This window comes from Rhincodon typus, chromosome 31, assembly GCF_021869965.1.
Source record: "Rhincodon typus isolate 14 chromosome 31, sRhiTyp1.1, whole genome shotgun sequence".
NCBI lineage: Eukaryota > Metazoa > Chordata > Chondrichthyes > Orectolobiformes > Rhincodontidae > Rhincodon > Rhincodon typus.
Window position 1 is genome coordinate 2,520,900 of NC_063362.1, and position 27,405 is coordinate 2,548,304.

General features: G+C 38.7%; 1 protein-coding gene across 1 annotated transcript in view; it reads left to right on the forward strand.

Annotated features, from left to right (window-relative positions):
* Nucleotides 1-27,405, forward strand: part of cfap74 (cilia and flagella associated protein 74) — a 170,049-nt gene that overhangs the window by 76,414 nt on the left and 66,230 nt on the right. Inside the window, exons 16-21 of the mRNA XM_048615184.1 lie at nt 2,752-2,841; nt 4,520-4,666; nt 5,701-5,731; nt 7,951-8,000; nt 20,028-20,150; nt 25,616-25,737. Coding sequence (XP_048471141.1) covers nt 2,752-2,841; nt 4,520-4,666; nt 5,701-5,731; nt 7,951-8,000; nt 20,028-20,150; nt 25,616-25,737 — 563 coding nt within the window. The remainder of the gene's footprint in view (nt 1-2,751; nt 2,842-4,519; nt 4,667-5,700; nt 5,732-7,950; nt 8,001-20,027; nt 20,151-25,615; nt 25,738-27,405) is intronic.

A 27,405-nucleotide genomic window follows, 5' to 3' on the forward strand; every position in this document is an offset into this window, starting at 1 on the left:
CCCCCTTGACCTGTCCGTCCTCCCTGGACTGACCTATCTCCTCCCTAACTCCCCACCTACACTCGCTTTTACTGGCTCCACCCCGCCTCTTTGACCTGTCTGTCTCCTCTCCACCTATCTTCTCCTCTATCCATCTTCTATCCGCCTCCCCCTCTCTCCCTATTTATTTCAGAACCCCCTTCCCTTCCCCCATTTCTGATCTCATTTTGGGAGAGAAAATACAAACATATATGTGAATGTATGAATTTGAAGCAGGATTAGACCACTCGGCCCTTTAGCCTGCTCCATCAACGAGAATACTTCTGATCTGATTAGTCCACATTCGCACTTACTCCCAATAACCTTTAGCCCCTTGTTTATCAACAATCTATCAACTACTGCTTTAGCAATATTCAAAGACTGCTTCCACCTCATTTTGAGGAAGAAATTTCAGAAGATTCAAGACCTTGTGTGAGAGAAAAATTCTGTGTCTTAAATGAGTGGCCTTTTTTTTTAATACCTTCAAAAGGGCAAATATCCTTCCCATATCCATGTTGCCAAGACTCGTCAGAATCTTATATGTTTCAATCAAGTTGTCTCTTACTCTTTGAAATTCAAGCTTTCCCTAATTAGACAGCCACCCATTTCAGGCATTGATCTCGGTAACCTTCAAATGTATCTACTATTGAAAAATACAGAGTCATTTAGCTACATACATTAGAATATAACAAAACAAATTATATCAAAAAACGTATCAAGCAGGTTAGTGAAAAGTACTAAAAGACATGGAAATAACCATGTAGGTTAAGAATCTATTTCCAGCATAAAATAAAATCAAAGAATTGCAAATGGTGGAAGTCGAAAACAAAAGTAGAAAGTGCTGGAAAAACTCAGCAAGTCTAGTGGCATCTGTAGAGAGAAAAACAAAGTTAACATTTTGAAATAACTGTACAGAGGCCAGTTCCCATCATCAAGTCACCGTTTATTTATAGTGCACAGTACGGCTGTGATCAGTCAGCTTAGAGTCAGTCCTCAGTTGAGGAGATACTAATCTCCTGAATATATCGATCAGTCAAGGCTTTCCTGATTGGCCCAGGTTAACAACCTCAATCAAGAACCTTGTAGCCAACCAGGTCTACTTGGTTCCAGTCACAACACATTTCAATTCAACAGTCCAGTTTTTATGAGGTGTCACTGGTCGTGAAACATTCATTCTGTTTTACTGTCTACAAATGCTGTGTTTCCCCAGCACTCTGTTTTTGTTTTGTGATGTATTTCTGGCATTGCTTTGTAACAATGAGCTGTGCAGAGCTTTGAATAGTTTTTATAATTGCTTTTACAATAATAATGAATTGTGATTGTTGATTAGTTTAAATCCACATTAATTAGCTAACTTCTCTCTTCTTGAACCACAAACATTCCTGCCCAGGCTAGGGTAGATTTTTGCTTTAACCTCCTTATGTTAAGAATCACCTGGGTGAGTGAAAATCTGGTTGGAAGATTGCAGGCTGGTAATAGACCCACCTGATTTTCCTTCCACCTGAATTACTGAAGTATAAATGACACATTCTTTTTCTTCATTGCTTTTGTAAAAGGAATAAGCAGTATCATTTCCATATTTTTCCATTTTTGTTTTCACATGTGACCGAAAAATGCATCAAAATTAATTTGAAAACAGAAATGAATACCGGCAAAAAAGAACTTGCATTTATATTCTGACTTGTTCACCCTTAAAATGTTCAAAAGCTCCTCACAGCAACAGATTATTTGTGATTTTGTTACATAGTGAAGGCTGCAGTGAGTTTGTGTGCAATAATGTCACACAAAATAATGAATAAGACAAGTCAGTTGCTGATGTTTTGTTTTTTACTGGTTGAGAGATTATTATTGACCACCACAATAGACGAATTCCTTGGTCATCTTTAAGTATTGTCATGGAATTTTTCAACTCTTCCTGGCTAAACACTTAATGAGGTTTCAATTAAGGTGTTTCCATTTAACAGTTCGCCTTACATAGCACACCCTTATTAAGACACTGAAATTCTGGGGACTTGCTTGCTACTGTCTCTGGAAATCTAGTGCTCAGGGAAAAATCATGAATAAAGGGCCAATGTGAGCCCAGACCCATTTGAAACATAGAATAGTTAGGGCACAGGAAGAGATTATTCAGGCTGCTGAAAACGTACTGATAAATGATCAACTCAACTAATCCCAATACTTTCTCATTTCCTAAAAAACTAAGTTAAAAATTAGCTTAATTTTATAAGTCTATCTCACTTCCCTGCCTGAACCCTGCTAGGTGAGTTTTGAAATGTAATTTTCTTCATCATGATGTCCTCATCCTGGGAGCTGAAATCTGTGAGGGATCAGGCAGAATACTCCAGGACACTATTAATGTAAAACATGTGTATTTGATGTTGTCCTGGTGAAAATTGGCACCAAGAAAGGGATATGAAACATAGGGGGGTCATACAGTAGGAGGGAAGCAAAATATGAAAGATACTTAGCAAGATGTTGAAAGGCTGAGAGTCAAGAAGGCAAAGATTAACATTCTCCAATTAGGAGTGACATACAGCTGATAATGTACAGAAACATGTCAGATGATGCAAAGAAAACTACAAGTAGAAAATTTTTACAGCAAAACATTTAAAACATTTAAATAAATTTATAAGAAGAATGAAATATTATCATTTTTGAATAGCCATTTTTGAAGAAAAGAATTTGATATTTCGTGCATAAATCCAGTAGAATTATTTTTCTGTCTGTACTCAGGTTAATAAAGATTTTGAAGGAGAAATAATGTTTCGGACTCATATTGGTTCCTTTGCTGTTCCACTTAAATGTACAACTAAAAAATGTGATGTAAGTCTTGACCTGATATCTGTGCATCTTTGTCATGGTTATATTTACTATTTGATATTAAATGTGTAAGGACAAAATTAATTCTCCTCCATTTCATTACAGTAGCTGGGCTAATGTAATACATCCTCCTACCAAATTCTATCCGCAGAAACCATGTAGTTTAGATTCGAAGTATTTAATAGACAAGGTCAAAGACAGAGGCTCCAAGCCTGCCAAGGCAGAGTTGTAGATGTCTGCCTCAATGATGCTGTCAGGAACATCCACTGATATCTTGTTGATTTGATGATTTTAAAAGTGAAAAAACAAACTGGGTATTGATATTCTTAGTTATTAAACTACGAAGACCTCAACAGGTCATGTCATGACCATTTCTTGACCGCTATCAGTAGACTCATATCAAGAGTCTAACTTCTTCAGAGGCATATTCCTTATTTATTTCTTCCCAATTGTAATCTAAGAGAAAAGGAAAGTAGAAATCAAAAATTTTGAGCTTATGCCAATAGTTTAGTTCAACTTAATGAACTGGCCCAGGGCTCAAATTCCAGCAGAGTGAAGGGTTGATAAAAATGAAATAAAACAGGAAGTGCTGCAGAAATTCAGCAGGTCTAGTAACGTCTGTGGAGAAAGAGACAGTCACCAAGTCTAGAACAATGTGGCTGTTCTTCAGAACTGTTCAGATTTTGCATTCCTGTTTTTTTTTTGCCTTTTTTGATAAAAAGGAAGTTGGTTTAACATTTCACCTGAAAAATAGTTCCTCTCAACAGTGCAGCTTCATCCCACACTGAACATTACATGATGTTTTAGGATTTTTTCAGATATTTTATGATTCCCAAGACCAGGGAAAAGAATTAATCATGCTTTAGAGCTCAGTCATTCATAGGAATATAATTCAAAACATTGTCACAATTAGTTTGAAGGAATCTTTTGTTCTGAATTTACTTTATTTTAAAGGTGTTAAATCTGATTTTTTCTTTGTTTTTAGATAGTTAAATGAAATTCTTATACTTCTAAATCTTAGATTAAAAGTGCTCCAGGTTAAATCCTGGTATTGGTTCCCATGTTGAGTTCCTTCTTTTCAGCCAGCCAGGCAGCAGTATAATTTAAATTGCTTACAATGTCCCGAGACTCAGAATAGGAAAGATCAGGTCCTGATCATTATTTGTTGTGGATGTTGGCTTTGGTCATTGACTGACTGATGAGAACAATAGACAAATGGCCTGCCAGTATTTACAAGAATAAATATCTGCTAGGACCAGTAGAATATCATCTAGATTTTATTATTTACAGTATTACTAATCAAGTCATTATTGATTTCATATATTTCTCTGCTGTTTAATAGACACCATAAATCTATTTAAAATCAAGTTGGTTTTGCTGTTAATGTAAAATGAAACCTATTTCTTACAAATGTGTCAAATACTCTTACATATGTCACTGTCACCAACCAATATTTCTAGATTAACATTGCAGGAGGGGTGAGGTCTTCAGAAGGGGAAGAAAAAAAGCCAATGAGAAAATTGTATATGTGCTGGTTTTTCAAATTGCTTCAAACTTTCTGCATAGGCTGAGTGTTTACAATTGAATCTAAAGTCTATAGTTAATTAGAAAGATCGAACTTGTATATACTGTAGAAAGTTCTGTTCAAACATGAGTTACAACTTTATGTTGGTTCCTGCAGCTTGTTGTAGATAAGCACATTATTGACTTTGGATGCCATACTATTGGTGAAACAATTACTCGGACTATCACTCTGATCAATCGTGGAGCACTGAGCACATATTTCCAGTTTCTGAAATCCGTTCCAAAACAATCGTTTACTGGAGAGGTAAGCATACTCAGATAGTATCAAATTTCTTTTAAGTAAACCATCATGGTATTACGTGTACAGAGTCATGGTGGGGATTATTTTAACTCATTCACTCATATTGTTATGAACACATGAAAATAGAAAATTCTTATGGTGGGTGTGTGGAATGCGTTGCCAGCAGTGGTGGTGGAGTCAGATACTTTAGAGACTTTTAGGCGACTCTTGGATAGACACATGGAGTATAGTAAAATGTAGGGTATGTAGGCTAGTTTGATCTTAGTAGGATAATAGGTCGGCACAACATCGTGGGCTGAAGGGCCTGTACTGTGCTGTACTGTTCTATGTTCTATGCTATGTTCAAATCGGGATTGGACTTTTAATAGTACAGAAATAATGTGGATTGAAGGATACAATGTGGGGAGGAAATAGTTGTTTGATGACAGAAGGTGCATCTAAAAGGAATGTGGCAGTTTTTTTGAGAGAGACGAAGGTCTTGAATAGTGCCCAAATTTGATTTGTTAGTGGATGGAACAAGGTATGCCAACACACTCTACCTGAATGTAGTGTGCAGCTGTGTAACAGTGAAGTGCAAAAGCACCAAATGCAGCCTATTTTAAGCAGCTATTCCCACCTTAAATGGGTCTTGGGAGGCCACCCAGAAATTGAGCAATCCTAAGGTAATTGAATGGTTAGTCCATCAACTATTTTTAAAAAAAGGCCCTGGCATTAGAATTGCTTATTGTACACAGGTACTATTAGGGGAAATTTGCCATTCACATCAACCCTCAAGAGTCTGAATACTGCCCTGAGTTAAAGTCAGGGCTCATGAATTGGAATCATTTATATTTAGGCTGAGACAGATTTGAAGCCTGCCTCCTACTGATGGAAGGCAATGTCATACCACCACTATCAAAACTGCTCATGATGTGCGTCAACAGGCCATGAGCAAGGACCTGTACTAGGGCAGAGCAGATATGAATGAGTGAAATGAATATTTAGGCTAGCTGTCATTATAGAGCATGTCATTTCATTTTACTTTATTGTTTTTCTAGATCACTGAATTGATTGTTCCATCTTCAGAAGGTAACATACTAAGTTCAGAAGTTGAATTTAAAGACCAGCGAAATGATTGAAACTTTCCTCCAATTAAATATTGGGAAGAAAAGACACTACAATCTTTGGCTGCAAGCTTTACACACAGGCCACAGACTCCATCCCTGTCCCTGGCAATTGTCTGAAATTCAACTTTGCTGTGCACAAGATTAGTGATATATATATATATATGAACTTGCAGTCATATTTTCACCTCTATAATATCACCCGACTAAGCCCTTGCTGAGCATTTTTGCTGCTGAAGCCCTTATCCATTCCTTTGTTACCTGTAGATTTGACTATTCCAATGCATTCCTGATTGGACTCCCACATTCTACCCTCCATAAATTTGAAGTCATCCAAAACTCTGCTGACAGCATCCTAACTTGTACTAAATCCTGTTCAACCTCACTCCAGCACTCATGACCTACACATGCTCGCACTTAGGCACAGCCAGAATTTTAAAACCTCATTTTTGTGTTCAAAGTTCTCCATGACTTCACTCCTCCCATCACTGTAATCTTGTCCAGCCTCTGAGCTATTGGTTCCCTTCTGATTCCATCACTGATGTTAAGTGCATCAACATTGGTGGTCACATCTTCAGCTGCCTGGACCCCGAACTCAGAAATTCCCCCTCAACAACTCTGCATTTTACTTCCTTATTTTCCTCTTTAATGACGTCCCTAACACTTTAAACAAGTATTTGGTCGACTGATGGAAGTTCTCCCTATGTGGTTTGGTGACATTTTAGTTTAGAATGCTTCTGTGAAGTGCCTCAAGAGGTTTTATCAGATTAAATGTTACTGTACAAATACTAGCTGTTCTGATGGTATCCTTCATGAATTCTAGAACAGCAGCATGTTTCTAACTTTGGTACATTAAATTCAAGAAATTATACTTCTGCCAAAATTCCTGGAAAGGCAGAATGCCCAGTTTTTCCACAGGATATTATTAGAGTCATACCGCATGGATGCAGAACCTCTGGTCCAACCTGTCAATGCTGAACATAATCCCAAACTAAACTAGTCCCACCTGCCTGCTCCTAGCCCCTAGCCCTGTAAACCTTTCCTATTCATGTACTTATCCAAATGTCTTTTAAATGTTGTAATTGTACCCGCATCTACCACTTCCTGAGGAAGTTCATTCCATATGCAAACCACCCTCTATGTAAAAAAATTGCCCCTCATGTCTTTCTAAAATCTCTCTCCTCTCACCTTAAACATTTTTCCCCTACTCTTGAAATCCCCCATCCTAGGGAAAAGACAACTACCATTAACCCTATATATAGCCCTCATGATTTTATAAACTTCTATAAGGTCACTTCCCAACTTCCAACGCTCCAGTGAAACAATCTCACGTGGCTGAACCAGCAGGTCTTTGAAGATGGGAGGGGTCACTTAAACTTTAATGGGTGCCATGCCCACTACGTGCCTGCCCAGCCTTGCCTCAATCACAATAATTCGAGCACAGGGTCGCCATCAGCAAGAAAAAATAATCACTAAAGAAACAGCAAACAGCAAACAAGGGGTAATACAGTATCATGTGGTGATTAGCAAATAAATCCAAAATCATAACACATTTTTATTTTGATTTTGGTAGAAATATGGAACAATGACAGTCTTTTCAAGCACACTGATTTGCATATTTATATTCCCAAATTCCTTCACTCTTTAGTCCCATTTCAGTCTCACTATTCAAGCACTCATCCAGCACTTTCAACATTCATTTCTACCACTGCCAATGCGCAGTGGCAGCAATGTATACCATCGAAAAGGTGCAGTGCAAAAAGTAACCAAGACTCCAAACCCAGGATCTCTACCACCTCGAAGAACAAGGAGAGCAGGTACATTAAAACACCACCACCTACAAATTCCTCTCCAAGCCACTCACCATCCTGACTTGGAAATATATTGCCGTCCCTTCACTGTTGCTGGGTCAAAATCCTGGAAAACTCTCCCTTACCTACACCAAATGGACTGCAGTGGTTCAAGAAGGCAGCTCGTTGCCATCTTCCATGGGGTAAGAAGGATGCCTCAGAGAAGATGGTGGCCGAGCCAGTGACAGCCTCCCCATCCCGTGAATGATTTTTTTAAAAAAGCTGTAAATGGTCTTCTTATCAAAATGCCACGCCTCACATATATATAAATTGAATTCTATTTACTAATTACACATCCATTTGTTTATGTCGTTGTATTTCTTTGAATTTCCAGGTTTTTTTGATCTTGATCAACAGCTTCACAATGAGATCAAAGTTGGCAAGGTAAGAATAATGAATGGAACACTGAGAAATGCCAAGTTTTTAACTATTCGTACATCAATGCATTCTTGACTTTCATTGTTGTAGCAGAACAGAAAATGTCAACAGAAAATGTCAATCAATGGAAAACATCTCAGGCTCTGTTTTCCAATTCCATTGTCACTGGTGATCTAGAATTGATCTAGATAGGAGTATTGCTCCATGATTAACTATGCTGCATCTCTCTCCAAACCTCTCTTCCCCTTCCCCTCCACCTTATGTCTTGACGGGGAGCCTCATATGAAAGATAAACCATTATGCCCAAACTGGGCCACTCCACTTGTGGCTCAAGGCCAAAGTTATAAAACCAGCACTCGCATTAATTACCATCAAAACCTCAAATGCTTTACATGAAAACAATGAACACAACTGTTAGTTGCAACTTATTTTGTAAAACCAAACTGTTGTAACCTTATAGCAGACAATTACAAATTATATTTTCAGATTAGTTGTTATTTAGATGGCTTTCTGAAAATGTCAGATCTTCCCAGATACACATTTGCTGACCAACTCTTGCCACGTATTATTTTGTCACTTCTCTGTTTCCTTGTTCCCTAACAAATTATTTTTAATTTCTACCTATGTATATTCCCCAATATTAATGAAGTTATCCAGTTACACAGCTTATCCTACCCATTGCTGTATATCTGTTGCCTTGATGTTTGCTGTTTAAAGTATCCTCTTCATAGTAACAACATATCAACAATAGGACAGAAACCAAGGCACTCTATTGCTTTACTTCTGGTATTCTTCATTTTCCAGCTAGATTTTCCAGTGTGCTGGTGACTGTGGAGCCAGAAACATAGTCAGAATCAATGAGTATCTCTAAAAACAGTGGGATTCCTGCCCAGCCGAATTGGAAAATTGAAACTCTTTTTAAAATTTCTTTAAATATTTTCTTTAATTTCTCTTGAAGAGTTGATTGGTATTCACAATCTGACATGCAAGATGACAATTCAATGTGTTTTACTTCATTATTTGCTAATGTGTCACCATTTATTTAAGTCATTTAGTGTCAGAGGAAGGAATGCTTTTTAACAAGCCAAGGAATCCCCAAAGTTTCCCCAAAGAAATTCCTGTCAAGATCGGCAGAAACAACAACTTAGGATGAGAGTGGCAGAACTAATACAGTACTAACTGGAATTATTATGGAGGCTAACAATATCCATTGTTCCTTGTTTACTTCCTCCCTCCTTACTGTCCAAGGCTCCAGACACAGCTTTTGGGACTCAATATTGAGGTCATTAATTTTAGGCACCTCTCAATGTCTTTACGACAACCCCTACATACCGGGCAGCATGGTGGCTCAGTGGTTAGCACTGCTGCCTCACAGTACCAGGGACTCAGGTTCAGTTCCAGCCTTGAGCACTTGTTTGTGTGGAGATTGCACATTCTCCCCGTGTCTGCGTGGGTTTCAATCTGTACTGCATTTATACTCCACTCGAGACTCCTCCTATCTTTCCTCACGTAAACCTATCATTATAACCCTTTGTTCCCTTCACTGTCATGTGTGTATCTTGCTTCTCCTTAAATCCATTTGTCTCAATGAGTTTCTGTGATGGCAAATTCCACATTCTCATCATTTTATCCCCTCTTACCTGCCTATAATGCAATAAATTAGCATTTGCTCCTAAGGTAATAAATCACTGAAGTCCAGGAAATAATTTTCGGTGCAAACAATGATAGCTGCCTCATAAAGTCTCATGTTGGGTAACCATGTGTTTTGGGATTAAAGAATAGAACCTTTCATATGCACTACCCTGTTTTATAAGATCTATCTGTTTGAAAAATGATTAAAATTACCTAGCAACATTTTATAATGTTAATATTGAGAGGCCAAATTAAAGTTTGCAAATTTACTGTTAAGTAGTACACAAATGTTATCCTATCCCAAAACAGATTGTAATGTTAGCAAGAAAGAGGTTAGATCCTTATCTGAAAAGGAAAGAAATTGCAGGTCTATGAGGAAATGATGATGGAGTGGCACCAAGTGATGTGTTTTTTCAGAAGACGAGCACAGACACATGGGTCAAGTGGCCTCCACTGTGTTTTTATGATTTTCTGATTTTATGATAATTGTAAACATTATCTAACTGTGATGTAAGGTAATTTGTGTATATTTTAATATCATTTACTTTAGAGTTTCGATTTGAGCCAGTGGCATATGGGCACAGTCTATGTGTCTGAAGGGGGTTTGATGATTAACTTCTAAGTGGTTCTGAAGCCATGGTGATTCATTTTAAAAAAGCTGCCTGAGACAGACAGTTTGTGAAGGCTCATGGGAATTTGTTTACATTGGGAGTTTACAGTGAACAAAATAAGCAATATAGTGCCTTAGGTTTTCAGTTGGAAAATTCAGGAATTTTTTGGGCATGGGGAAGCACCCACAGCTTGGAAAAAGTATTTTAGTTTCAGTTTAAGAGTTTGTAGAAATCTTAGCTGAAGCTGGATGTATAAAACAGTTGCTTCTGAGAAAGGGAGATAGTTCAGGACTGTTAAGAAATAGGCTACCTTAATGTAAGGAGTTTAGTTTAAAAGCTCCAGACAAGCCATTTTGGTTAAAATGCCATGATGTGGAGGTGCTGGTGTTGGACTGGGTTGGACAAGGCTATAGTCCGACAGGTTTATTTGAAAACATTAGTTTTCAGAGCTCTGCTCCTTCCTCAGGTACAGTGTGGAAGAGGAAATATACCAACACAGAATTTATAAGCAGAAAGGTAACAAACCTAAAAATGACGCTGACTGCCTCCTGTTGAATCTTTAATCAGTCAGAAAGAAGATGCAGGTTTCTATTGATTAAAATGCAAATCCCAAAATTTCTTTCAAGTCATTGCCCTGAGATAATTAAAGGTTTTATCAGTATATACAAGACATGACATCTCAGGTCAGACAATGCACTTTAGGTGTGTGGCCTTATTTAGAATCTATCTGGTGTTTTAACCTGCAGTCAAGCTGGTTTCATTTTTTTGAACAAAATAGAATTGTATCTGCAAATACACAAACATCTTGGATGAAGTAATTCACCCCATAAATTTAGTTGTATGTGCATGTGTGTGTGTGAGAGAGAAAGAGAGAGCGAGAGAATGTATTTGTGTGTGTGTGTGTGTATGTGTGTGAGAGAGAGAGAGTGAGTGAGTGAGAGAGAAAGAGAGAGAGATGATGTGGAGGTGCCGGTGTGCAGAAGGAGCGAGACTCCGAAATTTGTAACTTCAAATAAACCTGTTGGACTATAACCTGGTGCTGTCTGAGAGAGAGAGAGAGTGTTTGTGTCTGTATATGTGTATGTGTGTGAGAGAGATAGAGAGAGAGTGTGTGTATATGGTGTGTGTATTTGTGTGTGCGTGTCTGTGTGTGAGAGAGGGAGTGTGTGTGAGACAGAGAGAGAGAGTGTGTGTGTGTGTGTGCACGTGTTAGAGAGGGTGTGTGTGTGTGAGAGTGTGTGCAAGCATGAGAGAGGGTGTGAGAGAGAGTGTGTTTGTGTGAGAGAGAGGGTGTGTGTGTGAGACAGAGTGTGTGTGTGTGCGCGCGTGTGCGAGAGAGTGTGTGTGTGCGCGTGTGTGTGTGTGAGTCACCTGTGGCGCAACAAGTACCCAAGATCACGATTGAGGCTATCTTCATGGGTACAGAACTTGGCTATCAGCCTCTGCTTAGTGATTTTGCGTTGTATCCACCTTGGAAGTCGCTTACCCAAAGATCTGAGGCCGAATGTCCATGACCACTGAAGTGCTCCCCCACTGGGAGGGAACATCCCTGTCTGGCAATTGTTGCATTGTGTCCATTCATCCGTTGTCGTAGCGTCTGCATGGTCTTGCCAATATACCAATGCCGCGGGGTATTCTTGCCTGCAGCATATGAGATAAACAATGCTGGCTAGTCACACGAGTATCTGCCATGCATGTCTCTTAGATGTTTTTCCCACATGTGATGGTAGTATCCATGTCGAAGATCTGTCACGTCTTGCAGAGGTTGCCACGGCAGGGTTGTATGGTGTTGTGGTTGATGTTGTCCTAAAGTTGAGTAGTTTGCTGCAAACAATGGTCTGTTTAAGGTTTGGCAATTGTTTGAAGGCACACACTTGCACACTCACACAGACCCTCTGGCACACACACTCTCTCCCGCACACACACATATACTCCCTCACATTCACACACTCTCTCTCTCTCTCTCACACACTCACACACACACCACAGGCACACACGTGCACGCATAGATGTGCACATACGTTTAAATCTATGGGGTGAATTATTTCATCCAAGATGTTTGTGTATTTGCAGATACAATTCTATTTTGCTCAAAAAAACAAAACCAGCTTGACTGCCGGATAAAACACCAGATAGATTCGAAATAAGGCCACACACCTAAAGTGTGTTGTCTGACCTGAGATGTCACCTCTTGTACACAGATAAAACCTTTAATTATCTCAGGACAATGACTTGAAAGAAGTTCTGGGATTTGCATTTTAATCAATAGAAACCTGCGTCTCCTTTCTCTAACTGATTAAAGATTCAACAGGAGGCAGTCAGCAAGTCATTTTTAGGTTTGTTACCATTCTGCTTATAAATTCTGTGTTGGTATACTTCCTGTCCACACTACACCTGAGGAAGAAGCAGAGCTTCGAAAGCTAATGTTTTCAAATAAACCTGTTGGACTATAACCTGGTGTCATGTGATTTTTGACCTCGTTAAAGTAGTGAAGGGCTTATTTTAAGCTGAGATAGTCTAAGCTTAATTGTATGATGACTGGGAAGAGGCTGCCTCATTCTTAAGTCGTGACTTGAAGCTACAGGTAAATTAAGCCATATAGATATAAAAGAGAAAAGAATTCCTTCTGTGTGAGTATTGTAAAGGTTATTTTGGGGATTAATGGAATTTTAATTTACTGAATGTTTCTAAATATTTATATTATATGTAAATGGTATGGTTTATTTTAATTTATTATCATTTCTTTTGTTCAATTAAGTTCTGTTTTATTACTAAAACCGAATCTGCAATATTTCATGTTTATATTTCAGTGGAAGACAATCTAGTTACAGCTAAAATAAGACAAAATATGATGTATCAAGCCAGGTTTCAGTGTGGGATCTGACTTGTCCAGTAATAACATCAGCTGGAATTATATCACAACACCCATTCTGGCCCAGTCTAAAACACAGGCACATTAGTTCTAAATAAGCAGTCGGCCGCAGATTAAACTAGCTTTCTTTATTCTGTTTTATCTCAATCTCCATATAATCCTAATTATATCAGATAATACTTTGAGCTGCACTGTACGTACGTACTTTGTTTCAATCGTTATATTCTAACCAACCCATCACGGACTGTGCTTGTGCCAGCCATTATATTGTCATGGAAACTATTCAGCACCCCATGCAGCGTGCCTACAGTTGAACACATGCTGTATGGTTTGACTGCATTGCTTCAATAGTTTTGAAATGCAGAGAGAGAAAGAACACTAGCAATTAATGGCAAGAGAAAACAGTAGCAGATGACTGGCAGCTCTAAGTAATACCAGGTTGTCATGCAGAGTGTATGAGGAAAAGAGTTCAGTGCCAAGAGAAAAGGTGGTAAAGATGGCCAAATATTTTATGTGGCATATACTCTGGCCTTACCATCTGTTTCTATCCACAACGTCCATGATGGCCAACTCCATTGGCATGAAGCCTTTGTAGATGGCAACTCTTCTCTAGTTCACATCAACATGTGCCAGATTGTCCTGCAAGAAGGGTAGGTGTATTATTCCTTCAGCAAGTGTAAGACCTATTTCTGGCAGTGATGGAGACTGCCTCATAGAGTTTCCGGTATTGCACAGAGTTCAGTCAACTTCCACCCCCTCAAAATGAAGTTTCGGAATTTGAACATATGATCTTCATGAATGGTATTTAGTCATCTCAGGACGGGAGTGGAAGACCCTTATCCTCAATCCTGAGAGACTGCCTAAGAGAGAGAGAGAGAGAGAATTATCAGGGCCAGTGTAATTTCTTGGACTACCATTCATCTCCTAAAGGAATTAGAGAGAAATTTCCCAGATATTTTTACCCTGAATTGGCATACTCCGATGATCTGTTTCTCATCTCTTCCAGGCGGTATTGAAAGATTTTTAAAAATTGTATGTTTTGCCCGTGCTGCTGTGTTTACTTGAGTTTTTTTTTCTCTCTCTGATCGTTCATTTAATATATTTTTGCATGAACTTATATCCACACTGGCTAGATTCTCTTTCTCCCTGCAGGATTTCTTCAGCTCATTTTTCCTTTTTTTTTGTCTGTGAAACTATTCAGGATTACTCTGGTTCAGTCTAAGCTCACAATTCTTGAGCATGCACTTAGCTTATGTGGCCACTGTTATTTTTTGAAGATGTTTCTATTCTCATTCATTGAACAGGGATTAAGCATAACTGGGCTTTCTCTCCATATATGCTTCCAGACTCGCTAAGTTTTTCCAGCAATTTCTGTTTCTGATTTCTAGCAATTGCAGTTCTTTGTTTCTTTAACTTTTTAAGCATTCACTAAAATCAATTTGTTTTGAATCTTCTGTCATCCTATCAAATATAGGTCTTTTAAAATGACAAATGTTTCTCTTAGTCCTAGGTTTAATTGTATCCCTGTTCGTGTAAATCTTTTTGGTTCCGTGATCTTTGGTGTGCTAGGATTTCCATTTTCTTGCATGCTGTATTTGTGAGATCAAGATGAGCATTGCTTCCCTTGTCCAATGAGTCATGATAAAGCCATGTAGTACACTTTCCAATTCTGGATCTAGACCAGTTTAGATCAGGCTGATTGAAATTATCTTCCATAAAATATTCCTGTTCTCACATACCTTTCTTAAGTCTTCAAGCACATCCTCATCTTTCTGTTTAATTGGTGGTCTGCAGCAGTTTTTTTCAATGATAGCTAGAGGTATCCATACTAGTTCTTCATGTTGCCAACACATTTGAGGTCATTTTCATTCACCCCCAAACTGTTCTGACATACATGATAAGCCACCTTGTATTCTGTCCTTCCTCAGGCGATACTTATTCTTTTCTGCCCTCTGTTTTAGCTCTATTTCTGATATTCTCAACAATTTAAATTTGCCAGCTACCACAGCAGCTCTGGTCCAATAATCCCATTTTACTAAAACAAGTAATAGGAAAGAGAGTATGGAAAGGGTCAGAAATCAATCTTCAGGCATAGCAGATAAGGGGACAACAATGAGAAGGGGAGCAGTCAATGCAGGACTGAGGGTGTTGTACTTAAATGCGCACAGTATATGAAACAAAGTAAATGAGCTTGTCGCACAGATTGAAAGTTGTGGGTATCACTGAGATGTGGCTGCAAGGGGATCAGGGTTGGGAAGTAAACATGCAAGGATACATGTCCCATTGAGAGGACAGGCACATGGGCAAAGTGTTGCCTTGTTAGTAAGAAATTAAATCAATAGAAAGAAGTGAAATAGAGTCAGAAGACATAGAATCTGTGTGGGTAGAGTTGAGGAGTCATAAACAAAGAAAGACCCTGATGAGAGTTGCGTACAGGCCTTCTGGTAGTAGTCAGGATGTGGGGAAGAAAATAAATTAGGAGATCAAAAAGGCATGTAAAAAAGGCTCTATTACAATCATCATGGGGAACTTCAGTATGCAGGTGGACTGGGAAAATCAGGTTGGTAGCAGATCTCAAGAAAAGAATGTCTATGAGATGGTTTGGTTTTGGAGCAGCTTGTGGTAGAGCCCACAAGGGAATAGACAATTCTGGATTTCATGATGCACAATGAGACAGACTTAATTAGGTTGCTTAAGGTGAAGAAACCCTGAGGAGGCAGTAGCTATAACATGTTAGAATGAACCCTGCAGTTTGAGAAGGAAAAGCTGGAATCAGATATGAAGGTACCAATTGAGTAAAGGTAACTACAAAGGCATGAGGGAGGAGCTGGCCAGAGTTGATTGGAAGGGTAGCTTAGCAGGGAAGATGATGGAGCAGCAAGGGCAGGGGTATCTGGGGTTAATGGAAGAGGCACAGCAGAAATTCATCCCAAGGAAGAAGAAACATACTGCGGGGAGGACGAGACAACCATGGCTGACAAGTGAAGTCAAGCACAGCATAAAAGCAAAAAAAAAGCATACAATGTGGTGAAGATCAGTGGAAAGCCAGAGGATTCGGAAGCCTTTAAAAACAGCAGAGGATAGCTAAAAAAAAAAAGCAATGGAGGAGGGGAGAAGATGAAATATGAGAGTAGACTAGCTAGTAATATAAAAAAAAGTTTCAAGAATTTTTTAAATATCTAAAACGTAATAGAGAGGCAAAAGTGGATGTTGGCCAACTAGAAAATGAGGCAGGAGAAGTGGCAATGGGGAACAAAGAAATGGTGGACGAATTACATAGGTACTTTGCATCAGTTTTCACAATGGAAGACACCAACCACATACCAGAATTCCAGGACAGTCAGAGGGATGAAGTGAGTGTAGTAGCCATCACTAAGGTGCTGTGAATCTGAAAGCTGGATAATTCCCCCAGGATTAGATGGACTGTACCCCAGAGTTATAAAGGAGATAGCTGAGGAGATTGTAGAGACTTTGGTAGTGATCTTTTAGGGATCACTAGAGTTAGGGAGGGTGCCAAAGGACAGGAAAATGGTTAAATGTAACACCCTTGTTTAAGAAGGGAGTGAGGCAAAACTATAGGCCAGTTAGCCTGACCTTGATTGTTGATACGATTTTAGAGTGCATTATTAAGGATAAGATTGTGGAGTACTTGGAAGTGCCTAGTACTGGGGTGGAGTCAGCTTGATTCGCCAACAGGAAGTATACCTGATAAACCTGTTAGAATTCTTTGAGGAGGTGACAAGCAAGTTAGGCAAAGGCAAGCCAGTGGCTGTGATGTATTTGGATTTCCAGAGGACTTTTGACAAGGTGTTGCACAGAAGGCTGCTAAATAACATAAGACCCCATGGTGTTAGAGGCAAGGTACTAGCCTGAATAGAGGATTGACTGACTGGCAGAAGGTGGAGAGTGGGGATAAAGGGTTCTTTTTCAGGATGGCAATAATGATCTAGACAAAGGAACTGAGGGCATTATTGCTAGGTTTGCAGATGAAACAAAGATGGGTGAAGGGACAGGCGATGTTGAGGGGACAGGAAAGCTGCAGAAGAATTTGGATAGGCCAGGAAAGTAGGCAAAGAAGTGGCCAATGGAATATAATGTGGGAAAGTGTGAGGCTACGCACTTTGGTAGGAAGAATGGAGATGTAGACTATTTTCTAAATGAGGAAAGGCTTTTGAAATCTGAAATACAAAGGGACTTGGGAGCCCTGGTGCAGGATTCTGTTTAGGTTAACATGTAGATTCAGTTGGCAGTTAGGAAGGCAAGTACAATGTTAGCATTCATTTCAAGAAGGCTAAAATACAAGAGCAGAGATGTACTGCTAAGGCTGTATAAGGCTCTGGTGAAACCACATTTGGAATATTGTGAGGAGTTTGGGGCCCCATATTGAAGGAAGGATGTGCTGACCTTAGAGGGAGTCCACAAGAATGACCCCGGGAATTAAGGGCTTATCATATAAGGAGTGGTTGGGGACTCTGGGTCTGTACTTGCTGGAGTTTAGCAGAATAAGGGCGGATCTGATTGAAACTTACAGAATACTGAGAAGCCTGGATAGAGTGAATGTGAAGATATTTCCACTAGTAGGAGGGACAAGTACCTGATGGCACACCCTCAGAGGGAAGGAACAACCCTTTGGAACTGAGGTGAGGAGGAATTATTTCAACCAGAGGGTGGTTAATATATGGAACTCATTGCCACAGAGGGCTGTGGAGGCCAAGTCATTGAGTGTATTTGAGACTGAGATATATAGATTCTTGATTGATAAAAGAATCAAGGGTTATGGGGAGAAGGCAGGAGAAAGGAGTTGAGAAACATATCAGCCCTGATTGAAAAATGGAGCAGAATTCAATGGGCCAAATGGCCTAATTCTGCTCCTATGTTCTTATAATCTTATGATGTAAGGCAAAAATAGTGTTGGCTGCTTTTGAGAGGTGTTTAGTTGTTGAAACAAAATGAAACATGCAATAGATCTTTTAATATGTATGAAGAGGAAACACAGATCAGCTTGCATTCTGAGAAAAATTCTACACCTAAAGCACCAAGGTTGCCTTTCTCTCTATAGATCCTGATTGCTCCATATTTAAAAAAATTTGTTCATGGGCTGTGAGTATTGTTGACTGAACCAGCATTTATTGATCATTCATAAGTGCCTTTAAGAAGGTACTGAGGGTAACCTTGAACCACTGTATTCCATGCAGCATACGTGCTATTTGTGCAGGAATTTTAGAGGAATGTTGCTTGGATATACTCTGTTTATATTTCAACTTGATAGTACCTACAGTTTTATTTCTTTTCCTTTTGATTTGTATGAGTTTGGATTTCTTGTTGTTCAGATTTGACAGACAGGATCATCTTCCATAAATCTTAAACTGAACACTAGTTAAAAAAATGTTACTTTACTCATGAAAATAAACACAGGTCCGTATGAAAAGGTGAATTGAAAGTGATAGATGAAAACTGCAAATTTCAAATTAATACCTTTACAGCTGCATTTATTGGGGGATGAATTTGAGTTGTCTGCATGGGTTTGAAAGCCAAGCACGTTACTAAGCAATGAAAACTGGGCACTTTTTAAAAAACAGTGACCTACCATGATGTATTCAAGAAGAGTCAAGTCATATTCAGGCTACTCCTGAATTCATCACATTAGAGTCTTGTGGTTGTTTAATAGCAGAAACATTAATGGTATGGTGAAAACATCATAATAAATGCATGCATATTTGAAAGTTGTATAGACAATCTCACCTCTTGTGTGCGTCTGGAACAATTTTTTATGAGATGCAGTATATATATGACACCTCCAACTTGCATCTGAAAATAGTGTTAAGACTGTATCTCTTAATGTTTTTGAATTTTTGATGGTGGACTGAAATGGGAAAAGAACTGTTTTAAAAGCTGGGGGTCACTGCATTTTTTCTAAAGTAAGTTGCCTGACACTCATTGTAAATGATGTTTACACAGCAGTTCATTCAAGCAATGGGGAAAGCCTAGTTACAGATAAGATGAAGTCAGGGGACTGCGTATGAATGGAGGTTTTGCTGATGGCAAGTAACTGATTGGCCTGTGAAATGGTGACCAGTTATTAATGACAAAGGCCTCCTGTCTGCGAACAACAATATGGTTGGCTCCCAGGTAGCTGAACAGCTTGTGGTATCACTGTTTGGGGCAGAAGCTATGGATTTCTGGAAGAACAGCTGCTTCTGCTCTTTCATGAAAGGCGTCTAAAACCCGAAGAAAGCCAGTTTATTTCCCCTCGTCAGCTGCTGTAAGCTGTGATTTTTAACTACTTAGTCAAGATCTTTATAACTGTGAAATTCTGTGCCTGCTGCAAACATGCGAAAATACTGGAGAAGGACAATTGAGAAGCAGCATTCTGATCAGCAGAAGGATCCACCTCAACAAATGCTGTGGACAGGGACCTCTGAATTACCTTCTTAACTCTTCACTCTGGCCATAACACATTTTTTTTTCATGTCTGTCTGTATGTATGTGTAGGGAGGAGTTTATAAGTGCATTAGTGTTTTAACTAGTAAAGTTGTATATCAATGGTTCATAATTATTTATTTGTAGTCAGAATCTATTACCATGTAGATAAAAAGTAATTCTTACAAAGTACAGAAATCTAGTCCATTTCAACCTGTACACAAAAAAAAACAAGTGAACTGGGGAATTCTGCGTAGTTTGTAAAATCTTTAACTCTTGTAATGACTCCAAGAACAGTGGGACTAGATTTCCAGCATACCACCCCAGTGAAGCATAACTATAGTTTTAACACTGTTTCTCTCAGTACAGACTATTATTTGTAAATTGACAGAATCCTATAAATTAAGATATAAAATGCTGACATTCATTGTCTTTTCCACTGAATTTTATTACTTTTAAACATCATATGTTTATGTTTACTAATTTTTTTTGTTTTAGATCACAGTGGATGAAATTGGTGCATTTACTTCTGTCAAGTTGCCAATCATCTTTGCACCTTTAATCCCTGGTGAAACACAAATGGATTTTGAATTAGTATTTTCTGATCCAGCATCCAAAAGTGTAAGTCTTATTCCTAGTTAGTTGATTACATTAATAAGTAAGCCTTAAATTTGAAAAGCCATTATGAGGAAGATGAAATAACTGCACAGAGGCTGATATCCTATCACTAAATCACCCTTTATTTACACATAAATAGTCCTTGACTTTAGTACCACATCATACAGAGTCAGGCACCAGAGTTTCAGTATCTCTGACACTCAGTCTTTTTATGTGTCAGCCAGGGCTTCCCGCTTGGACCAGATTAACAGCCCCAATCAGGGAACTCATATTCTATAAGCTCCAGCTTGCTGACTTCATTACAATCACTTAGGAGAAACAGCAGATTGCCAAAGTAAGTAACACAGAGGGGGCACGTACATTTTGATGGAAACAGGAGTAGGCTGGTCAATCTATTAAGCCTGTTCTTTATTTAATATAATCAATGCCTTTCACCCAATGCCTTTTACTTATACTATCTCCTTAATCCTTTACATCATAGATAATCAGAAATCTCTCAACATCTACTTTAATTATGCTCAAAGACTAAACTTCCACAGTCTTCTGGGGTAGAGAATTCCAAGGACTCACACACCTCTGAGTAAACAAATTTCTCCTCACTTCGGTCCTAAGTAGTTAAATTGTGCCCCTAATCTAGACTCTCAGTTAAGGGAAACTCCTTAATCCTTGCCAGTGCATCACCTTCTATCCCATGTTCTTTAACTTTGTTTTCAACTGCCTGTGAAAATTTTATCAAAAGCCTTCTGAAAATCCAAGTAGTAAAATCCTCAAAAAACTCTAACAAGTTTATCAAACATGATTTCCTATTCACAAATCCATGTTGACTATGATCAAACAGATCATTTTTACCCACTGCCTATTTATCACACTCCTTATGATACTACTACTGATGTAAGGCTGACAAGTCTGTAGTTTCCTATTTTCTTTCTTCGCTCTTTCTTAAATAATGGAGTGACACTAGCTAGCTTCCAATTTGCAGGAATTGTTTCAGAATCTATGGAATGTTTGTAAAGTCTAATGAATATGGGCTATTCGAAACAATCTCTCCTTGGAAGGACATCCCTGATATCAGTCCAATAAACCTCTGCCTCACTGCCTGTATAGCAATTATATCCTTACTTAGGTAGCAAGATCAAAACTGCAAGCAGTACTCCAGCTGTGGTCTCACCAAGACCCTGTATAACTGCACTGAGACTTCTGAATGCAAATCCTCTTGCAATGAAAACCAATATTCCTTTCTTGTTCCTAATTGTTTGCTGCATCTGCCTGTCTATGTTCATAGACTGGTGTACAAGGCCGCCCATATCATTTTGCACATCACACTTACCAATATATCGCCATTAAAATAATATTCTTCCTCTCTGTTTATCATTCTAAGGTGTATATCTTCACACTTAACCATATTGTACTGCATCTGCTACATATTTGCCCACTCACTCTACTTGTCCGATTCACCTTGAAGCTTCATTGCATCGTCCTTCCAACTCACAATCCCACTAAATTTTGTGTCAAAAGCAAATTTGGGAATATTGCATTTGATTCTGTCATCCAGATGATTTAATATATATTGTGAATAGCTGAGGCCCAAGCAGTGATCCTTACGGTACCCCCGCAAGTTGCTGCCTGCCACTCAGTGGGAAACATTTTTTCCCTCTCTCTTTCCTTTCTGTAAACCTGTTCTCAATCCATGCCAATATATTACCCATTATCCTATGTGCTTTAACTTTACCCTGTAACCTCTTAAAAGGATTTTATCAAAGCCTTCTGAAAATCTAAATATACCACATCCACTGGTTCTCCCTTATCTATTCTACTTGTTACATCCTCAAAAAACTCTAGTAGAATTGTTAAGCTTGATTTGCTTTTCATAAAGCCATGCTGGCTTTGTGCAGCCCCATTAATGGCTTTCCAAACATTCTGTTTTCACATCCCTTATACCAGATTCTAACATTTCCCCAGTGCTGAAGTTAGACTAATTGGTGTGTAATTCTTGATTTTTTTTCTCTCCGTCTCTTTTTAAATAGTGGGGTTACAATTTTTAGCAACTGCTGCAGAGTCTATGGAATTTTAGAAGATGACCATTAATGTATTCAGTATTTCCAGGACCACTTCCTTTTGTACTCTGGGACGTAGATGATCAAGCCTTAGGGATTTGTCAGCCTTTAATCCCATTAATTTTCAGTACCATTTTCTTACTAAGACTGTTTCTTTCAGTTCTACCCTCTGACTAGATCTTTGGTTCCCTAGCATTTCCAAAAGGCTTTAGTGCCATTTTGTGAAGACAGAACCAAAGTATGTGTTCAATTCTTCCACCGTTTCTTTCTTTTCCATTATAATTTCCCCAGCTTCTGACTGTAAGGGATCTAAATTTGCCTTCACTAATCTTTTCCTTCTTACATATCCACTGAAGCTGTTACAGTCAGTTTCTATATTCTCTGCAATTTTACTTTCATACTCTATTTTCCCCCTCTTGATCAATCTTTTTGTCCTCTTTTGCTGCAGTAACCTGAAATGTAAAGGCCCAGAATCACAGACAGCCTGATCGGGGGGTGTGCAGGAGAATGAGCATGAGGGAGCAGGGGAAGTGGAGCCCAGGTCTGGCAGGGGAAAGGGTGAAGGCAGTGGGTCTGAAACAGGGCATGGTGGGGCGCCAGGTGTGGTTCTAAGTGTTCTGGACCTGCAGCCCACCCCACCTTGCCCTGCTATTTCTGAGTTCTACCCAAACATATTCCATGTATTGTTCTTCTGATCTGAAATCCTCCCTTACTACTGTATTGATCCCATCTCGTGTTATCAGCACAACTCCACCTCCATTTTCGTTTAGTCTGTCCTTCCTAAACATTGAATATCTTTGAATATTTGTTTCCCAGACCTCATGACCATGCTGTCAAATTTCTGTAATGGCAATTATACCTTTACCATTTACTTCTATTTGTACCTTTACATAAACTATCTTGTTGTGAACAGTAGAGTACCCTCAACTTTGTATTTTTGACATTATTCTGTATTTGAGGCATATTTGATGTAGCCTCTCTCCAACTTCATAAACTTTAAGATAAAAAGACAGACTATGGACTCAGGCCATCTTTGTGAAGGGGGATCCAATCCACCTAGTAGTCTGTGGCTCCAGCTGAAGCTGTGTGGATATGGAGGGCTTCAAAGCCTTTCTGGAATACTTTATCCCTTACCATTCCACCCACCCCAAAAGAAGCATGCAGCTTCCAGTCTGTGATTACATTCTTCAATAGTTAGTTTCTAAATACACTCCTTCCAGACAAGAAGTAACCAAACAATGGTTTTAAACAGAAATACTCAGATAAACACAGCGTACATTTAGCTGCCAAAAATCACAATATGGCATAGCAAAATTAGCTGGTACCCATGATATTACACTTTTGTCTTTAGTCATGGTGCACTGCGCTGGCAATACATATTGGAAAATCATACATATTACACAATGTTCTCTTCATTATGGACATTGGTCCTTGATTTTGCAATATTTACTCTTACATATGAGGCATTAGCTAAAATTTTACCCCATTTAATTTTATAATTTTATTTTATTCTGTTCTCCATGTTCTCACAAACAAAACCTTAGCATTAAAAATACAGCAAACTACTAGCGTGTAAAAATATTCAGAAGTACTAATATTCGAACAATACTCAGAATAGATTCCACGTTAATGTATTTTTGAGTAAGACTCCAATTGAGGACCTGAAGTTTTTGGGGCTTCTCCTGCTGCAGTTTTGACATCTTAGAAGAAGCTCGGTGAAATCTGTGCCAGAGTAATCTATTCATTGAGGAATTTTGTCCCCTCAACATAGAGAATAATTGTCTAATAACTGGACCCAAAACAATCACCAGACTATCCTATGCATTATTTTCTGATATAAACATCAAGACCTTTTTCATGGGATGTGGATCTTTATTGCCCAAACCTGTTTGGCCTTGAAAAGGTGGCAGTGAGCAATCTTCTTAAACCACTTCAGTCCATCTCTTGCAGCTACATTCTCAGAGCTGCAGTGAAGGGAGTTTCAGGACACTGTCAGTCACACATTCTTCTTCCAATCCTGTTGCATCTGAATGAAAACCAAAAGAACTACGGATGCTGTAAATCAGGAGCAAAAACAAAGTTGCTGGAAAAGCTCAGCAGGTCTGGCAGCATCTGTGAAGGAGAAAACAGAATTAACTCAGTCCTGAGGAAGGGTCACCAGACCCAAAACGTTAACTCTGTTTTCGCCTTCACAGATGCTGCCAGACCTCCTGAGCTTTTCCAGCAACTTTGTTTTTGTTCCTGTTGCATCTGAGTTTCTCGCCACCAAATATTTCCACCTGCTCTTCGGTTTTTTTCTTGGCCATTTTACCTCCATCACCATGTGTGCTCTGTTTGTCCACCACAGATGATCACACCACTTCAGTTTATTCCCACCTACTTTCTTTGACGCTGTCACAATCTTCACTGACCCCTTATGTACTGCTTATGTTATGAAATGTAAAACTAAATTCAAATGTATTTATTACCGCAGATGGAGATAAATGTAAGATCCATTGGTGAATCACATTTCTAAGGTGGCAACATGGTGACTCAGTGGTTAGCACTGCTGCCTCACATCACCAGGGACCTGGGTTCAATTCCCCCACCAGGTGACTGTCTGCGTGGAGTTTGCACATTCTCCCTGTGTCTGCATCTGTTTCCTCCGGGTGCTCTGATATCCTTCCACAGTCCAAAGATGTGCAGGCTAGGTGGATTGACCATGCTAAATTGCCCATAGTGTTCAGTGTTCATGATATGTAGATTAGGTGGGTTATAGCGGTATGGGTCTGGGTGGGACTCTCTGAGGGTCGGTGTGGACTTGCTGGGTTGAAGGGCCTGTTTCCACACTGTAGGGATTCTATGAAGGTGCTTTCTTTCCATTGCTCCTGAGAAGTTGATTAATGACAACATTGCACAATTCTTTTGTATAATTGATAAAATTTACTCGATTGTAAAGATATGTAGGTTCTCTCATTCCATTTTGCTGGCAGATTATGGGCATCCATTTCTCATATCCCAGTATGCATGTAACTGTGACTTTAATTAGAAGGGTCGGTGAATCCTTTGTGCTGCTTCTACCATTCATATTTCCTTCACAAGCCACTCAGCCTTGATCAATTTACTTCTCGCTTCTACAGGGCAGGCTGAAGACTCTCATCTTATGTTGGTACAATTCCAACACCAGCTGTTATTCAGTACACAAGATGTATCAGGGTCATCAGGCAACCCTTCAGTGTCACAGAAAAAGGTTATAAAAGATATGACTTGCAAAAAATTACAAAACAATTTTTTTTCTGATTTGGGGTTGTTCTACTCTGCTTTTATTTGTTGCAAAGCAATAACTCTCTTGGAATTGTTGCAATTTTTAAACTAAGCACAGCAGGTTATACGGATTAGCGCTGACAATTTATTTTTTCCTACTTCTAAAAATAGATATCCATTAAGGCACAAGGAAAGGGTGTTGACGTACCAGTCTGGCTATCAAATCCTAATATAGACCTGAAAATCTGCATGTACGACCGGCTTTACCAAGACTCTATTTGTGCTTACAGTAGGTAAGCTGATATGAAAAAATGATCCTTTATGGTAGAGTGGATTTGATGTAAAGAGACAAGAGGTGAAATACATAGTCAGCAAGCAACTGTTTCTCATTCAGACACATTTTCTGAGAACCATGCCTTGTGAAGGTCATTTTATGCTGAGTAGCTTTCTCAAAAATATTATATATCTACAGTAGCCTTTTTCCTTCCACATTTCCAATGCTTTCCTTAGCATTACAGTTGCTTGTTGTGATTCTTAGGAAAGAACATTTTAAGCAAAGAAATAATAAATTGATTTTGATTTTCTAAAATCCTGAAAGTATAGTAATTTATTCATTTTGGTGTGCTGGTAAAAGCTTGTTTTGGAATTACGAAATAGAATGCAGACTTATTACAGAGTGCTGCATTGGCAGTACTTATTCCATTCTGAACATATACAATATTACAATGTGCAACAATGCTCAAATAATATGATGGATGCAAAACATAAAATATCTTAAAATTTGCAGATGTTATGCACTTGTCCAAACTACACATACACAATACCTTTCATTTTGTTCCTCACAAAAAGATCCACAAAACTTACTGATACAAAATTAATAATGTTCCAGGAGTTCATAACCAGCCTCTTGATGCGTATGCCTGATTATATAGACATTTTGCCTTTAAATACAAGAATTTCATTTGGTCCCATGTTGTTATTCTTTCCACTGTTTTTCATTACAGTGAATATGTGTAATTTTTCTACTGATAATCAACTATCTTTTAAGTAGCATCCATAACTTATTCTATATTGTTATTTAAATAATTCCTCTTTGATTCCTGCTGTTTCTTCCCAGCAGTTGATGTAATAATTCAACAGATTTGCCTAAACTTTTGCATACTTTTGGGAATACCCTTCCTAAATAGAAATGGCACTGTAAGCCGACATTATAAATAATCCCAGGACTTGAAGGTGCACAGAAAGAAACATGATCTTTTTTGTAAGTTTTGATACTATATTTGCACAGTTCACAATTGGATTAACAAACTGTACTGCATTTCTAGTACTCCGATATTTGTTAGCCCCAAGAGAAACAGTAAAGGATAATTGTTTTAGAGCTGCTTGTAACTGCCTGCTATGCTTTCATTATGATTGACAGAATTACATTCTCAGGCAGCACATGCTAAAAATTACAGTGTAATAACTTAGGAAGTCTGACTAGAAAAGGAACATGATTTATTGTTGAACACCAAAATCATGACTCACAAAGGCTAGTTGCAGCTCAGGACAGTCAGTTCTGCAGTCCCATCTCTGGGTCTGCTTTAATTTTCTTGTTTAACCTATTTTTCCTAATCAACATGTTTAGAGATGTTATTACAAACCTCAGGAGCAGGTGAGGACTTGAAACCAGGCCTCCCAGTCCAAGGATGTGGACACTACCAATTCGGCACAAGAGAGTCCCATGGATTTGCTTCCTATTTCTTTTTGGTCAGAAATCACATGACACCAAGTTAACAGATTTATTTGAAAACACAAGCTTTCAGAGTTTTACTCTTTTAGGTGTTAGTGAGAGAGGTAGTAACAGACACAGAATTTATAAGTAAAAGATCAAAGGGTCACACCACTTAGAAGGCTTTAATTGGTTAATATGTAAATGTAATTCCCCAAATTCCTTTGAAGTCACTGTCCTGAGAAAACTA